Source organism: Carassius carassius, chromosome 43 (genome assembly GCF_963082965.1).
Source record: "Carassius carassius chromosome 43, fCarCar2.1, whole genome shotgun sequence".
Lineage (NCBI taxonomy): Eukaryota > Metazoa > Chordata > Actinopteri > Cypriniformes > Cyprinidae > Carassius > Carassius carassius.
Window position 1 is genome coordinate 12,059,754 of NC_081797.1, and position 18,983 is coordinate 12,078,736.

The window sequence follows — 18,983 nt, forward strand, 5'->3', positions numbered from 1 at the left end:
GATCACGCCTCTCTGCTGGGTGAGGCCACAGGACTTCATCCACGTCACATGCTATGTTCTCCCTTGCAAGGCAACGGGGAAAGAATGCTTTAGCATGCCGAATCCAGCCCTGGCAAGATTCCACGCTGATGTCGCCACATGCTCCAGTCATTGCTTGAATTAGGTTCTCCTGTGTGTAAGAGTTATGGTCATACACTTTTCATCTCCATGCTGAGAAAAACTCCTCGATAGGGTTTAAGAAGGGAGAGTATGGTGGAAGAAAGACATTAATAAAATGCTGCTCATTTTGAAACCAGTCGCGTATTCTCGGACCACGGTGAAAGCTCACATTGTCCCAAATGACAACATACATGGGACGCTCCGCCTGCTCGTGCTCCCTCTGCTCGAGCAGAGCACCCCGTAGACCATCCAGGAATGTTAGCAGCAGTTCGGTGTTGTATGACCCAACAGTAACATGACTGTTGAGAACCCCATAGCTGCTGATGGCAGCACAGATGGTTACATTTCCACCACGCTGGCCAGGCAGTTCAATAATGGCACGTTGACCTATCACGTTGCGACCTCTTCTTCTCCTTTAGGCTAGATTGAATCCAGCTTCATCCATGAAAATGTATTCATGAGGCATAGCCATTGAGTCAAGCTCAAAGATTCCCTGTACACAGTGAAAACTACATTTAGTTCCATAAATGACAGAGTAAGATGTATACATGTGCTGCTTCCCAAACTACACAGTACTTTCTAGTACTGAGTTTACTTACTTGCACATATTGACTTTGTAGCTCTTTCACTCTCTCACTGTTTCGCTCAAATGGTACCCGATAAACTTGTTTCATCCTTATCTTGTTGCGTTGCAGGACACGATCAATTGTTAACAGACTCACACTATTTATTCCCTCAAAATGTACGTTGTCTTCTTCAATCCGCTGCTGTATTTCATGCAGTCGAATTGCATTGTTCTGAGGGACCATATCGACAATAAGTGTCTCCTGGTGTTGTGAGAACATGCGTGTCCTTCCACCCTCATGAGGCTGTCTTTCAATTCTGTAAAAAGAACCCCATTTAGTTAGAAGTATACACATACACATTTTATTCAGTAAATGTTTTCAAAACACAGTACCATGGAAAAGTTATGTGTCATTGTCCCCTTTCTGAGACAAGTATACTTTACCTGTTTTCTTCTCTGAAGGTCCGGATTATAGAAGCCACTGAGAACCTGCTTAGGTTTGGTTGCACACGTGCCCTGCCTCCCTCATAGTCATGCCATGCACCAGAACATGATCTATGACAGTTGCTCGAATGTCATTTGAAATTATTGATCTGCTTGGTCTTTGTCCTCGCCCACCACCTCTGACACAGACTCCTCTTTCTCTTCCTCTTTCTCTTCCTCTTCCTCTTTCTCTTTCTCTTTCTCTTCCTCTTCCTCTTCCTCTTCCTCTTCCACCTCTTCCTCTGTTCTGCTCCATTGTGGGATCAACTCATGCCATTTGCATTTGACTAGGTTTAAATACTGTTTTCTGATTGTGTGCACTGATTGGACACATGTGTTTTCAATTTTGAGTGGTAGTGTGTAAAGGATGAGAACAGTGTGTTAGGCCTAGTCCACACGGACACGGGTATTTTTATAACCGGAGTTTTTCCTCCTGCATTTAAAAAAAAATCCCGTCCACATGAAAACGCAAAAACATGCTATCAAGCGCTGTCAAGAGCATTCCACACCAGCAGGCGGCGATATAACCCAAATCGTAAAGTCACCTTGGCCAATCAGAAGCAGTCAAACACAGCGGATAACGGCGCACACTCTGACGTCGCAAGGCAAAAACCCCGGTTATATTGTCCACACGACAACACTGCAACAAGCGTTTCTGTAAATGCTCACCCTGGCCGTAGTTTTCAAAAATGTTCGGTTTCGGTGCCCTGAAACTGAGTTTTCATGTGGATGAAAGGCCGAACCGCGTAAAAAAAGTCACAGTTATAAAAATACCCGTGTCCGTGTGGACAGGGCCTTAGTTGTGTTTAACTTCTGTAGCCTGTGTGCATAATTCTGGGTACAAGTGTATGACACTGCAAAGTTGTGTTCTGTGTTTGAGAATGTGTTTAGAGTTTTGGTAAAAGGGCGATTCAGATTCGCAAATTGTGTCCTAAACAGATGAATAGTGTTTAAGATTTTGACAACAGTGTGATTGATTTGATAAAAGGGTTTTGGCAGTTGCCAGTTTAGTTTTTACAATGGGATTTAGTGTTTTAGCAATTCAGAAAAACTGTAATATCAGTTTGATTATTTTGATGGTACCCCTTAGATAGCTGTTGGGTAACTCTGCAACTATATCAACTAGCGGTCATTGGAGTATTACTATGTCTGCTACTGTAAATATATGCTAACACTTTATTTTGATGGTCAACCAACAGATAAACTGACATAGGTGTCTTTGCAAGTACGTCAACTTATTCTACCATACTAGATTCTACCATTCTTGAGCTTACTAATACTCTAATGAGAGTTAGTTGGGATGTAGTGGCAAAGCTGCTTATAATCGACTGATTAAGGGGACCATCAAAATAAAATGTAACCATATAAAAGATTGCATTTTTTTTCAGATAAGAGTATTAAGCTCACATCAATTATCATTAGCTCCAAAGGAAACACTCAAGTAACACTCAACATCTAACCACTCACAAGCTGTAATAAGATACTGTGCAGATCTGAAATAAACAATGTCAAGATATGATACAGTCCATTATACTGTAAATTAAGTAGATTTAATATGGTGTTCATTGTGTTATAAATAATCATACTCTTAAACTTATAACCATGATGAATTATTAGGGCCCGAGCCAATGGGCGCAGGGCCCTCTTTTTCCCCTAAGGATTATTCTTATTAGGGCTCAAGCCCGAAGGGGCGAAGAGCCCTATTGTTCCCCTAAGGATTATTAGGGCCCGAGCGCCGATGGTGCGAGGACCCTCTTGTTTCTGTTCCGTTTATTAGGGCTCAAGCCCAAAGGGCGAGAGGCCTATTGTTTTCCTTAGGATTATTTTTTATTATTATTCTTATTATTATTATTAGGGCTCAAGCCCGAAGGGGCGAAGAGCCCTATTGTTCCCCTAAGGATTATTCTTCTTATTAGGGCTCAAGCCCAAAGGGCGAGAGGCCTATTGTTTTCCTTAGGATTATTTTTTATTATTAGGGCTCAAGCCTGGAGGGCGAGAGACCTATTGTTTTCCTTAGGATTATTTGTTATTATTATTATTTATTAGTGCTCAAGCCCAAAGGGTGAGAAGCCTATTGTTTTCCTTAGGATTATTTTTAGGGCTCAAGCCCAAAGGGCGAGAGGCCTATTGTTTTCCTTAGGATTATTTTTTCTTCTTCTTCTTCTTCTTCTTCTTATTAGGGCTCAAGCCCAAAGGGCGAGAGGCCTATTGTTTTCCTTAGGATTATTAGGGCTCAAGCCCAAAGGGCAAGAGGCCTATTGTTTTTTTTAGGATTATTAGGGCTCAAGCCTGGAGGGCGAGAGCCCTATTGTTTTCCTTAGGATTATTTTTAGGGCTCAAGCCCGAAGGGGCAAAGAGCCCTATTGTTCCCGTAAGGATTAATCTTATTATTATTAGGGCTCAAGCCTGGAGGGCGAGAGCCCTTTTGTTTTCCTTAGGATTATTTTTTATTAGGGCTCAAGCCCGAAGGGGCGAAGAGCCCTATTGTTCTCCTAAGGATTATTCTTATTATTATTATTAGGGCTCAAGCCCGAAGGGGCGAAGAGCCCTATTGTTCCCCTAAGGATTATTTTTATTATTAGGGCTCAAGCCCGAAGGGGCGAAGAGCCCTATTGTTCCCCTAAGGATTATTCTTATTCTTATTAATATTAGGGCCCGAGCACTGCAGTGCGGGGACCCTATTGGAATTGCTCCGTTTATTAGGGCTCAAGCCCAAAGGGGCGAAGAGCCCTATTGTTCCCCTAAGGATTATTCTTGTTATTATTGGGGCTCAAGCCCGAAGGACGAGAGGCCTATTGTTTTCCTTAGGATTATTTTTTATTATTATTATTATTATTATTAGGGCTCAAGCCCAAAGGGCGAGAGGCCTATTGTTTTCCTTAGGATTATTTTTTATTATTAGGGCTCAAGCCCAAAGGGCGAGAGGCCTATTGTTTTCCTTAGCATTATTTTTTATTATTAGGGCTCAAGCCCAAAGGGCGAGAGGCCTATTGTTTTCCTTAGGATTATTTTTTATTATTCTTATTCTTATTATTATTATTATTATTGTTCCCCTAAGGATTATTCTTGTTAGGGCTCAAACCTGGAGGGTTATTAATCTTATTATTATTATTATTATTATTATTATTATTTTCCAACGTCTCGGGGGCTTTTGGGGCCCTTAACATGCTTAAAAAGTCTGGAGGGTGAGAGCCCTTTTGTTTTCCTTAGGATTATTTTTTATTAGGGCTCAAGCCCGAAGGGGTGAAGAGCCCTATTGTTCCCCTAAGGATTATTCTTCTTCTTATTTTTATTAGGGCTCAAGCCCGAAGGGGCGAAGAGCCCTATTGTTCCCCTAAGGATTATTCTTATTATTAGGGCTCAAACCCGAAGGGGCGAAGAGCCCTATTGTTCCCCTAAGGATTATTCTTATTCTTATTATTATTAGGGCCCGAGCATTGCAGTGCGAGGACCCTATTGGAATTGCTCCGTTTATTAGGGCTCAAGCCCGAAGGGGCGAAGAGCCCTATTGTTCCCCTAAGGATTATTCTTCTTATTATTATTAGGGCTCAAGCCCGAAGGGGCGAAGAGCCCTATTGTTCCCCTGAGGATTATTCTTATTAGGGCTCAAGCCTGGAGGGCGAGAGCCCTATTGTTTTCCTAAGGATTATTTGTTATTATTATTATTATTAGGGCTCAAGCCTGGAGGGCGAGAGCCCTATTGTTTTCCTTAGGATTATTTGTTATTAGGGCTCAAGCCTGGAGGGCGAGATCCCTATTGTTTTCCTTAGGAATATTTGTTATTATTATTATTATTAGGGCTCAAGCCCGAAGGGGCGAAGAGCCCTATTGTTCCCCTAAGGATTATTAGGGCTCAAGCCTGGAGGGCGAGAGCCCTATTGTTTTCCTTAGGATTATTAGGGCTCAAGCCCAAAGGTCGAGAGGCCTATTGTTTTCCTTAGGATTATTTTTTATTATTATTCTTATTATTATTATTAGGGCTCAAGCCCAAAGGGCGAGAGGCCTATTGTTTTCCTTAGGATTATTAGGGCTCAAGCCCAAAGGGCGAGAGCCCTATTATTTTCCTTAGGATTATTTTTTATTATTAGGGCTCAAGCCCAAAGGCCGAGAGGCCTATTGTTTTCCTTAGGATTATTTATTATTATTATTATTATTATTATTAGGGCTCAAGCCCGAAGGGGCGAAGAGCCCTATTGTTCCCCTAAGGATTATTCTTGTTAGGGCTCAAGCCTGGAGGCCGAGAGCCCTATTGTTTTCTTTAGGATTATTTGTTATTATTATTATTATTATTATTAGGGCTCAAGCCCAAAGGGCGAGAGGCCTATTGTTTTCCTTAGGATTATTTTTTATTATTATTCTTATTATTATTATTTTCCAACGTCTCGGGGGCTTTTGGGGCCCTTAACATGCTTAAAAAGTCTTGAAAATTGGCACACACATTGGAACCTGCGGCCATTAGGGCAGGGCAGAGACTGATACACGGGCGTGGCACAGGGGCTCTACAGCGCCCCCTGGAATACTGAGGACCATATATCATACATACTTGCACGTAGACACATGAAACTCGGTACACATGTAGAGCTCATCAAACCAAACAACTTTCGTACTGCATGTCATAGGCTCCGCCCAACAGGAAGTTGGCTATTTAGGGTTTAGTATTCATATTTTTCGCAAAGTTGTGGGGGCTTTTGGGGTCCTTAACATACTCAAAAACTCTTGAAAATTTGCGCACACTTTGTAATCTGTGGCCTTTAGGAGCCTGCAGAGGCTGGGACCCGGGCGTGGCACAGGGGCTCTACGGTGCCCCTTGGATCACAGTCAGAAATGTTGATTTATAGCTCACACATACTGCCACCAACTGGCAGTAGGAAGTGTGTCATTTTCAAAATGCTTTGAATTCAGCATCTTATTTTTACTCAATTTGCTTCAAACTTCATCAGAATAATGTTAAAACAAAGCCTATATAAATCTGCTGGGCAGATATCGATATCTAAAAATATTGTTGGCAACATGTCAAACTGGAATACTTTTCAGGTGATTTTGAGGCATATAACATACTTAGAATTTCACGAAACTCGAAACACATATCAGTATTAGTGACAGCTAGACAATGGCAAAAGCTTTTAAAAGGGTGTGAAGGAGGCACTATATAGCGCCACCTTTTGTCAAAAGTGGGGGGGTTAGTTTTAGCTACAGACACCAAACTCAGTACATATATTGGTCTTATCAAGACGGACAACTTTCTAATTTACAGTCATCAGCTACGACCAACAGGAAGTTGGCTATTTTGAATTGAATATGGATTTTTGGGAAAATTCTGCTGTGAATTAATGCATAGTGCTCAGAGGAGAAGTACACTTGACACACCAAACTTTGTCTACATGTTGAAAAAACATTGAGGAACTTAAATTGTGAATGGGTTTTGGATAGCTTGAATGGTTTTGCCGTGGTGATTTTTTGAAATGACCGTAAAAAGGGAATCATTAATTGTATTGTATTTTTAAATTACAGCTTCCAAACACGTCAAAGAATTTTTTCATACAGATGAAAAAGTCATTCTGAAGAAATATGCATAGTTTCATGACTTTACAACACTGTATGGATAACAGAAAATTATAAAAACTATCATACATCATATCATCACTCTGTCCCTCTGTTTGAGTATATGTGCTTAGACTTCCATTGTCTGAGAGAAATAGCGCCCCTACAGGTGCAATTCCCGGACTAAAAAAGGGAGGAGACTCTCTTTTAGTTTCACTTTTAAATCGGTTAAAAATACAAATAAATACTTAGATTTAATTCACACTGACAAGCTAAACCAACATATATGATTATTACAGGGTCAGGGCTCATTAATAATTGATGTGTGGTCAGTGATACGTGAGAAAGACGAGAGATGAATCACCGCTCCAGAGCCTGTGGAATGACGAGCCCAGAAAAAACGAGTTTATTCTTGTTTTATAGCTTTTAAAAATAAAATATTAAAGCGATATCACACAATTCACCAATTAGAACACACCATGAGCTAAATTCAGATGTTTTTGAACTGTTTGTGTGAAAATGAAATATTTGCGGCTGCCTATCTGAAATCACCGCTCCGATCAGCGCGTACAGTTTCATGTGCTCAAAACAAACGAATTTATTCTTGTTTAAGAGCTTTTTAAAATAAAATATTACCACAAATGCACACAATACACCCATTATAACACAACAAAAGCTAAATGCAGGTGTTTGTGACCCGTTTAAGTGTGAAAGACTATTTGAAAGCGCGACTGGCACAATAACTTAAATCTCTCGAGCTGCAGGATTCTGCCTTTCGTCGTACGAACGAACACATCACGGACAAGATTATTTCAAAATACATAATAGCTTGGCGAATATAAACGAAAACAGCCACGTGAACATGAACTGTTGAGAAATAAATCTGAAGTGGATCTACTGGATTTGAATATTAAGTGACAGCATTACCAGTGACCAGCTGCTTCTGTCTTCAATTTTAATTTATATATTAAAAAAAGGAAACTCATTCATCTTGGCTGCTTTTTTTATGTGTGTACGTATTTATTTATTTATTTACTTTTTTATACATTTTGTATAATTTCATAGTTAATGTATTATAATTATAAAAACAAAAATAAATGTAGCCACTCACATAGAAATATCTTAGGCCTTATCCTTTTCTGACAGTTTTAGGGATTTTTAAAAATCCTAAAAAAACCTTATTTGTGCTGCAAATAATAATTTCAAACTAATTAGATACTGACCTATGACATCCTGTGACATGATATTTATTTGAATTTACATAATCTCATGGATGTAACAGTAAATCTGTTCAGCTCACAGATGAAGACTAAGCTGTAATGCAAGCAGAACTTTCACAAATGCTTGTAGGTCAATAAAATCATTACAAAACACATATAAATCATTTAAGGATTTGATAACACTGTAAAATAATGTCTAATTTGTTAACATTAGTAAATGCATTGGTAACACTTTATAATAACTGCACTCATTAGTAAATAGTCAGTTTATGCTTTATAAAGCCTTGTCTTAACATTAATAGTCAATACTAAGCAGTTTATAAATACAGCTATAAATAGCTTGTTCTTGGTTTATAAGCACATTTATTACAAAGGAAAGTAAAGGGTCAGTTATCTTCCTAAGAAAAATTAAAATAAACAAACAACAACACAGATTGATACAGAATCAGTATCAGTTCTGTATCAATCTGAAAATGGCAGAAGACGTAACTCGGTGGAGAAAAATTGAATAAATTAACATTGTCAATAAGATAAAAGTGGATTTTGTTCTAAGTTGCTATTTTCCATGCACATAGATCTTTGAGATGAATATTGTTTGGTAACTAAATATCGGCAGATAAAAAGTAACTAACTTGTAATCTGAGTATTTTTTGAGGGGAGTACTTTTTAATTTTACTTAAGTACTGTTTTGACACCAGTACTTTTGCTTGTAATTGAGTATTTTTTCATCAAAGCAACAGTACTTGTACTTAAAGGGTTGGTTCACCCAAAAATGAAAATTATGTCATTAATAACTCACCCTCATGTCGTTCCAAACCAGTAAGACCTCCATTGATCTTCGGATGAGAGTTTAAGATATTTTAGATTTAGTGCGAGAGCTATCAGTCCCTCCATTGAAACTGTGTTTACGGTCTACTATACATGTCCAGAAAGGTAAGAAAAACATAATCAAAGTAGTCCATGTGACATCAGAGGGTCAGTTAGAATATTTTGAAGCATTGAAAATACATTTTGGTCTAAAAATAGCAACAACTACGACTTCCAGCATTCAGCATTGTCTTCTCTTCCGTGTCTGTTGTGAGAGAGAGTTCAAAACAAAGCAGGTTGTGATATCCGGTTTGCGAACGAATCATTCGATGTAACCGGATCTTTTTGAACCAGTTCACCAAATCGAACAAAATCGTTTTAAACGGTTCCCGTCTCCAATACGCATTAATACACAAATGACATAAGCTGTTAACTCTGAGTTCAAACAAACCAATATCCCGGAGTAATTCCTGTACTCAAAAAGTACACTGACTGAACTGCTGTGAAGAGAGAACTGAAGATAAACACCGAGCCGAGCCAGATAACATATATGTTACTATGTACATACACTTCAGGTAAGTACCTTGCGTTACTACTTATTTGACTGTAGGTAAAATAAATTTAACATGTATGAACCAGGAAAGTACACATTCTGTACTTTCCTATTGTAATATTAGAATACTTCATAAGACAAATAAAAAAAAAGCCTTTTAGTGAATTGTTGGCCTTCTGAAAAGTATGTTAATTTACTGTACTGTACATTTAATGTACTCAATGCTTGGTAGGGGCTCCTTTTATCATGAAATGTAAAATGTATCATGATACAGGATTGCATCACCAGCTTTATACTGTTGGTGCTATGGTTTGGCTCAACAACCTAGTGGAGAGCCACAGAACTGAGACTGACTTATTGGACTGTCAGTCCTTGGGACTCTGCGGAGTGCACAGGTAGTGCATTATAATAGGTTACGGCCTTATACATTGCCTGTTTCTCCCCAGTCATAAAACCAGACATTGTCTGCCCTGTTTTTTTTTCAACAGGGTGGTGTTCCTGACCTCCTGCCACTATATCCTCTTCTCTGGAGTAGAAGAGATGAGTACATTTTTTCCATCTTTACTCAAAAAAAAATAAATAAATAAAAGATTTGGATTTGTCAACTGCTAAGAGCACCAACAGCCACTTAAATTGTAATGATTGCCATATACGTACTGCAGGGAAATATGGTTGTGAATTCACCTCTTAGTGCTTATCTTGGTCTGTACACACAGAGTTCAGTAATTTACGGGAATGGCAACCACAATCTACAGGTAGTGACATCTACATTTACAGTAATTATATGCAGTGTGTATATAATATTTAAAATGAATAACTAGTTGTTAATGATGTATATAGATGTGTATCAGAGTTGTCTTTTTTGTGTATGTGCGGAGCAAGAAATGACAAGGAACATTTTTACTCATTAGTACTCATTAATACTTTTATATTTTATAAGTAGGGGAGAGCAGGGGCGAAAGTACCATTTTTCAGAAAAACATCATTTTAAAAGATAATGTTGTAGACAGAGATATATTTATGCTGTGGTCAATAACTCATAAGTCTGGTCTATCAATACCAGGTGGTATTTTGTAGAAATGTAGAAATGCTTCAGTATAATTTCAATTTGAACATAAGTTGCACATTGTTACTTTTGACCCCATCGGTTGGGACGAAAGTAACACACTGGTGGGTTAAAAGTAACACAACAATATAAGCTAGATTTATTTTCTGTTACTCTTATTTTTATTAAGTATACCTGACTATGACCTTGTAAATATGTAACTGCAAACATATTCTGTCTTTTATTTTTGTAAAAAAAATTATTAAATTACATATTTATATTTATATTTTTATTTTAAATTTAAGTTTCATCAAATGTCTCAAAACCCGACTGTACAAACTTTATTTTTTTATTTTTTATTTTTTTATTTCAGTGTATTTTTATAAAACATTTTTTCAACAGAATGAACAATATAATAATTAAATTACATTGGCATAATATAAATTCTAAACATAATGTAACATTAGGCCTATTCATGTTTCCATCCAGTTGTTTTTATGCATAAATTCAAAATGTGCATTAAAACATCTGGAAACACTGCAAATTCATAGCTGGAGGTGTAAAAGCTAAGGTATGGCTAAAACCTAAATATAACTAAGGTAAATGCGAGGTAGGAGCTGCCCAGATGTTCCTCTATGTCCAGAAACGCTCTCTCATAAACATCTGGATAAAACCAGACCACAGTTTGTCTTTCTGACCCTCACTCAGACATATTCTTTTGGTATAATATGACATAAACATTTTAATAAATGATGCAAGAGACAGAAATTCACAGAATAGCATGTACCGGAACAAAATAAATACTTCTTGTCACTGTAGCAGGACAAAAGTAACAACTGTTACTTTTGTCCCGACAGGAACTCCTGGCATTTAAACCTGATTTACTTTTATACTAAAAAACTTTGATAATGCAAACTTTAGGATGTGTTAAAGCACTAAATAACCTGTAGATTGATCATTACTGTGACACATGAAACAAAAAAAACAACACAACTAATTAAAAAAAATTACCGCTTCAATAATTTACTTTTTGTACTCGAAAACAGTTTTACCGACCTAACTGCGGGAAATGATGAGGAAATCACATGATATTTCTCAGGTCCATCAAGGATTGAATGCTGAATATACCGTCATAGCTGGGAATGCAAATGCAGTAATAGGCTCTGAGAAAATCGCTTTGTTACTTTCGTCCCACGTTACTTTCGCCCCGGTTCTCCCCTACTTATAAAAGTTATGACTCAAACTCCAATGGCTCTGGGATGAAATTAAATTGAAAAAATAAATTAATTAATCCACCACTTTTGTCATTTGTCCAATCCAAATTGTCAGATTTTTTTATGTTGTTAGATTAAAGACAGGTTCACGGGCATGGAGACATATTAGGAAGGCATTGTTGAAACACTCTTAAACAAACAAAACTTTTATTAAACCACAAGTTTCTGTATAAAAAATATTCGTTATGTGAAGAGTGTTGCCATTGTTGATACAGGCTGATGATCAGTCATTTAATACAAATGAATCATGTTACAAACTACCAGGCTCAGGGCAGCCTAACATAAATGGGGAAGCCACGCACAAAGTTAACTCAAAATAACCATTTATTAAAGTAATTTATACTGAAGATAAACCCGAAAAGGGAAAAGAAAGGGAAACAACAAAAGATAAAGTATTTTAAAAAAAAAAAAACTCTGGAGGGTCGGAGCCCTGCAGAGTATAGCTCCAACCCTAATTAAACACACCTGATCCAGCAAGTCCTTCAGGCCTATTTGAAAACTACATGGTATGTGTGTGGGAGCAGGGTTGGAACAAAAATTTGAGTTTAAGACCTCAGCTTTAATCAGTCAACTCATCACAGGTAACCCACTGCACACAGGGCCGGATTAACCATACGGGCAACTGGGCAATTGCCCAGGGGCCCAAGACCTCTAAAGGGCCCAGGGCAGCAAGGGCACGAGCAAAATACTGTATCTGGTAATCTCCCGCTTTACATTAAACAAACTGTCAACACGGGCTTTTGCGCTGCACAGAGAGACGCTGCGCTGCCTATGACTTTGAACGTGAGTTGAGAGCGGTTGAGAGTCAGTCTCATGCGGAATGTTACGTCAAATGTCAAATTTTACGCCGAGCGGGTTACGTCAGGCGTTGCTACAACAGAAAAAAATCTGACATGGAGAAGCTAAATGGGAGCGCGAAGCGGAAATTAAAAAAGGAAAAGGACATCAGAAACGCAGAAAATGTAAAGTATATACCTAAAATAGGTAATTTCTTCACTCCTGTTAATGTTGCCGACAGTTCTGTTAAGTCAGCTTCCGTCAACGACGAGGACAACTCAGCTAGCCAGGACTTTTCTTCAAGATGCCAAATGAAAGCAAACATTCACTTCCTCATTATTTAGGATTAAAATTGTGTGTTTTGCCAGGTTTTGTAGTATTTATTTTTATCTTGTCTTCTAGAGAGAAATTGTGTCACAGACACGGCTCTGCACTTTCTATTTTAGCTATTGGACATGCACTTCCTCATTATTTAGGACTAAAATTGTGTGTTTTGCCAGATTATGTAGCATTTATTTCTGTCTTGTCTTCTTCAGAGAAACTGACAGATTTCTAAATGTTTATGTAGCCCTACAATGTTTAACTGGTTAATTGTGCTGTGATATGTTGTTGTTCTATTTTAAAACAAGTTAAAATGAGCTTAGGATAAAAATGTTTATGAGCAGATAACAGTGATACTGCATTTTATTTATTTATTTTTTCCTTGAGGTGCCAGCTTTATTAAAATGCTGTATATTGTTGTGGAGGGAAAACTGGCAGATTTCAAATTGTTTGTGTTGGACTAATAACTTGATTGCCTTGTTGAATTCTGAGGAAACAGGGTCACCCTGTCAGGGTGATTTCTGCTTAAAATGAGCTGAGGACCAAAATGTTTCTTGATGTGTTGTCTGTGGTCTTCTGTTATAGCTATATCAATTCAATACATTTCTATTGGAAATAAATGTTGTTAAATAAATAATGGTTTGAAAGTGGTTGCTTATTTATTCATTTTTGTGAAAATGGAGGATATTTCCCTCCCTCTCAATGTAGTGGGTCAATTTTACCAGATTATACAGATGCTGATGTGTTTTGTTTTCATAGCATTATATGTGAGTGAATGTCTTTGATAGGAGACATAGTAGTGCATTTGTAGTTCTATGAGCATTTAAATATTTGTAAATCAAAATACACCTGATGACAGTTAGAATTTGAAGTATTGATTATATTTACTGTATATTACAGTAATATATTCTGTATATGACCATATTATGGTGATCCTGGGGTCGTGATGATGGGGCCCTTGAATATTGTTGCCCAGGGTACAACAAAGTGTTAATCTGGCCCTGACTGCACATGAAACATAAATGTCCGAAAGGAAACACGAAACACAGGGTGACATGAAACAAGGACTCCATAACAATGACAGAAACATATATATAGACAGGTGCAAACAATGTGAGTGGGAACAGCTGTGTGCAATGACCAGTGATTATTCCAGATAAAGGATTGTGTGAAATGCAGTTACTGGAGTGGGGTGATGATACGGGGAAGTGAGACCTCTAGTGGACGCCCAGGGATACACAGACCAGACACTTTGACACATTATAGTGGTGTGAAAGTCAAAATAAAATATTGTGTAAAAATCATTTTATATTACAGTATGATATGACATTATAGGATAAACAATTATTGAAAGTATTAATAAAGCTAATGCATTCTTACAGCTATGGGCCAGCTCCAGGCAGTGCTCTTCATTTCCTACATTGTTAGGTTCTCCAGAGCACCAGCTGGTGTAATTAAAGGGACTTCCATCACTCCAAATCCACTGTCCTTCCTAATGAGTGAAGAGAGTCATTACAAAATACTGAAGGACGACAAAAAGAAAGCAATTATAGTTTAGCTTTTAAGTCAAACAATCTTTTCCCTCATGTTTATCCCTTTAGGCCATGCTACAAAAGTCATCTTTATAAAAAAAACAACAAAAAAAACAGAGCAACTAACTTCTTCACCATCCTGAGCACCAACCTAAAAACATGTGAAAGAAGGCACCAGGCTCAGCAGATGATCATTGTCCAATTTATTATGCACAGAAGCAAGATTTGCATCATAAGTTTGACAGAATCTCTAAAAAGACAGATGTTACATTGTCAATCCACAATCAGTTAATGTAATCAAGACAAAGGTCTGGTTAATTATTTGCTTTTTCATATTTATTTGCAGTAAACTAAATAAATAGAAATGTCTTGCAGTCTTACAACACATTACCTCCGCAGTGATCCAGTTAAATGCCTCAGAGAAGTACTTGTAGCATGACTCCAAAATGTGTCCATCAACTGGGGCATTTTTCATCTAAACAATACATAAACTTTAGGGTTCCCTATCTGTCGGTCACTACGAGTTATGTCGAAGGACATATGGGGTCTCACTTGGGAGGCCAATCATCTCTGAATTTAAGAGAAAACGCTAATGAAAATTGGCTAGTGGATTAACACACCTGAGCCACTCCCCATGCCAACAGGTATAAATAGGGCGACAGGTGCATCCACTCATTAGATTTTTGCTTCGGAGCCGAGTAGTCGATGAGAGCTGTCACTACAAAGCCATTCATCTTTGTTTTAAAGAAGCTGTTCCTGGTCGGTGTGACGGAGAAGTACAGCGGTGTCCCTGTCACGGCGATTCCCCTGGGCGCTTCGGCTAAAAGAGACAGTTTTTTTAAAAGAGCAAATCACGGGCGAGTCGCGTCTTTTTCAAGATGCCGTTTTGTCCGTGTCCTTCTGGTTGCGGTCGTTTCCTGTCTTCGGTGGATGGTCACGAGCGTTGTCTGCAGTGTCTGGGTGTCCAACACGCTGAGGCTGCGCTCGTGGATGATTCATGCGTCTACTGTGGGCGTATGAACATGGCAGCCCTGCGATCGCGTCTCTCACTCCTCAAGGGGAGTGCAGCAGACCCCTCTGTCGCCACCCGTCCCGGTTTCTCTGGCTCGAGCAGAGGACCGCCGGCTGGCGCTCTGGGAGATCTGAGGGTTACAGTGAGAGCTTCTCCGCCGGGCCACGCCCCACGGACCTCTCACTCCTCCCGCAGCGCCTGTCCCGTGCAGCTGCCGATTGATTCTGCTGGGCCGTCTCACAGCTTGAGGTGACTACACCGCCCAGTCCCGAGCCCTCGCGGCTAGATGATTGGTTTCTCGGCGCGGGACGCGGCTCACAACCTCGTTCTGCTCCGGTGCCTTTCTTCCCGGAGGTGCATGAAGAGGCGACGAAGTCGTGGACGGCCCCTTTCACGGCCAGAAGCCGCTCGTCTCCCTCTTCCATCCTCACCACCCTCGGCGGGGCAGCCAGGGGGTACGTGGATGTTCCCCAGGTGGAGAGAGCGGTTGATCGCGCTCACTTCCATCAAGAGGGTCGGGGACCTCCAAGCATTTTCGGTAAGTGAAGAGTGCCTTGTGTTCGGGCCGGCCTACTCTCACGTTGTCCTGAAACCCCGGCCTGGATACGTGCCCAAGGTTCCCATCACTCCCTTCCGAGACCAGGTGGTGAACCTGCAAGCGCTGCCCCTGGAGGAGGCAGATCCAGCCTTGGCGTCGCTGTGTCCCGTAAGAGCCCTTCGCATATACGTGGACCGCACCCAGAGCTTTAGAAGCTCTGAGCAGTTCCTGGTCTGCTTTGGAGGTCAGCAGAAGGGGAAGGCTGTCTCTAAGCAGAGGTTGGCCCACTGGATAGTGGATGCCATCGCCTTGGCTTACCATTCCCAAGGCGAGCCGTGCCCCCTGGGGGTGAGAGCCCACTCCACACGGAGTGTGGCCTCCTCCTATGCACTGGCGCACGGCGCCTCTCTGGCAGACATCTGTCGAGCTGCGGGCTGGGCGACACCTAACACCTTTGCGAGGTTTTACAACCTCCGTGTGGAGCCAGTTTCTTCCCGTGTGAGCGCCTTTCTTCTCCCAGTAGAGTTCCCCGGTTGGCGTACCCTGGTCGAGCATCCTCCAGCACCCTCGGCAGTCAGACTTGGCGGAGCAGTCCGTCGCCAGGCCCAGTACTGGAGTTAGCATGCCCGGAGTTCCGGTCAGCCCCTGTACTGGGCTAGGTGTTCATATGGCTTGGTTCCCTACGGGTAATCCCATATGTGTATTCTTCCACGGTAAGGTTTCCCTCTTTTCAAACCCATGTCTTCCCTTGACAGACCCGTTCTGTCAGTCTCTTCTGGCAGCCGTTCCATCCCTACTCCAAGGTAGGACCTGCCTCAGAGACCCCTTCCATATGTAGTACTGCCCCCTGGATCAGTCCATATCGGTATATCCACATGTCACCTCCCTATGGGTAGGATGTGGTCTCCGTAGCGACCTTTTCCTAGGCTCGTTTCCCCATTGTCTTGCCAGCTGAAAGAACAAATAGGGAAGATTTGAAGCAATCTTTCTCTGAAGGTTGAAATCCCTTCCACTAACTTTATGTGGGCGGAACAGCAGCGTGGCCTTCTCCAGCAGCGATGTACTCACCCTTTGGCCCCTTCGGTACCAAGGTCAGTGAATTTGCGCTGGGGCTTTGGGAAGGTTACGACCTTAAGCGTAGCTTTTGTGGCACGCCAGGACTTGTCGACAATTGCAGCGCCACAGGGTTGTGACGATGTTCAGGTTGTGGCGTTTTCCATAGGACCCCATATGTCGTTCGACATAACTCGTAGTGACCGACAGATAGGGAACGTCTCGGTTACGTACGTAACCCTCGTTCCCTGATGGAGGGAACGGAGACGTTACGTCCCCATGCCATAACCTTGAACCGTTCGCTGTTGCCGGGACACGTTCTCGGCTCCTCAGCCGAAAAACGTAATGAGTGGATGCACCTGTCGCCCTATTTATACCCGTTGGCATGGGGAGTGGCTCAGGTGTGTTAATCCACTAGCCAATTTTCATTGGCGTTTTCTCTTAAATTCAGAGATGATTGGCCTCCCAAGTGAGACCCCATATGTCGTTCGACATAACGTCTCCGTTCCCTCCATCAGGGAACGAGGGTTACGTACGTAACCGAGACGTTCTTTTAATAAACACAGTATATAGTCTTTACTGTCTTCAGAAACCTCAGTAATCATGACAAAATTCAGTTCAATAATATCGTACATTTCCTGTCCACCCCTTTGTAATGAAGCCTCTCAATGATTTGGCACAAAACAGAATGACTTCAAATTTTAATGTTTTTTTTTTTTTTTTTTTTTTTTTTTACAGTTGTAAATAAAGGTGTTGGTTACCTTCTGCATTAATCATGGAATAAATAGTGATAAGAAGCAGAAGAGATCTCAGCACTGCCATAAGGAACCTGAAAATTCATAAGCACTGCTCACTGTGGATTCTCAATGTTATCTTAAAAAATTATAATAAAAAAAATTAAATAAATAAATTAGTTTAGCATGAACTGTTATTCAGCAGGCTGATGTGCCAAAAACTCACCTTGGTTTTTCAGATCGTTGCCTTTGGACTGTCAGTAAAGATTCCATGAAGCTCTAGAAAGAGCCCTGCTTTTATACTTAATGTCTGTTTAAGTCACGAGGATGATACATATACTGTACACAAACTGTAAACCTGATTATATAGATAAAGAGTCACAGAAAGTATGAGAAGATATCATCTGTAAACAACTCTCTGTTTGGAGATGTGGTCTGTTTGTTCAATACTCACGAACAAATCTAAGATAAGGAGTTGACAGAAAAAACAGCAAGACCAACAAAGATTTATCTATACAAATAGTCATAAGTGACAGTCACTGATAAAGGAGCTAATATTATTTGTAAGTGCCAACATTTCAGTTTCAGTGTTTTAAATGTTTAATTTTTGCATTAAAGTATGTTTTTATCCTTCTGTCAATCCAAAAGCTTCTGACAATTGTTGGCCTGAATTGGTGGAGACTCACTTAAGCTTGAAAGTTTTCACCAAAATTCAAAATGGTACAGTTAACATATATAATTTGAATGACAGACCCTTTATGTGAACTTGTTGACAGCAAAATGATAGTTAGTTAATAACATGTTCTAAAAAAAGAAAGAGAGAGAGAAATAATAATAATAATAAAACAACTCATTAAACTTTTTTTTACTATTGTGATGACATGGCTGAGTCAGTTAGATCCATCTGCAGCAGTTTAAAGGGATAGTTCACTCTCATATAAAATTTTGATATGTTTTAGCTTACCTCAAGGACATCCAAGATGTAGGTTTCTCTGTTTCCTCAGTATTTCCCATTTTGATATTTTTAGGTCCAACCATTCTTGTCTGTGACTCACATAATGGATGTCTATGGTCACCACCTCAAAGAGCATGCACAGAGGAGTCAAAATTAAACAATTCCCCATCGTAAGTACACATTGATGACCTAAGACACGAAACGAGCGGATTGTGTAAGAAAACGAACAGTATTTATATCGTTTTTACCTCTTGTACACAACCACGTCCAACTGATCTGAGTGCGCTAGTGCTTCCCGATGTGACGTGCGCGCGCGCGCTCTGGCTTAGTCTGCGCAAGCGGGGAAAGCACCGGAAGCGATCTCTCGCGCGTGTACATCACTCATTGTTTACACTTACTGCCTATGGTTTACAC

The 18,983-nt window shown here is 40.1% G+C and overlaps 1 protein-coding gene across 1 annotated transcript in view; it reads right to left on the reverse strand.

The window, feature by feature from the left end:
* Positions 1-17,665, reverse strand: part of LOC132125444 (galactose-specific lectin nattectin-like) — a 282,210-nt gene extending 264,545 nt beyond the window's left edge. The window contains exons 1-2 of the mRNA XM_059536878.1: positions 17,642-17,665; positions 14,669-14,752 (exon numbers count right to left, since the gene is read on the reverse strand). Coding sequence (XP_059392861.1) covers positions 14,669-14,752; positions 17,642-17,650 — 93 coding nt within the window. The 5' untranslated portion in view covers positions 17,651-17,665. The remainder of the gene's footprint in view (positions 1-14,668; positions 14,753-17,641) is intronic.
* Between the last annotated feature and the right edge of the window lie 1,318 nt (positions 17,666-18,983).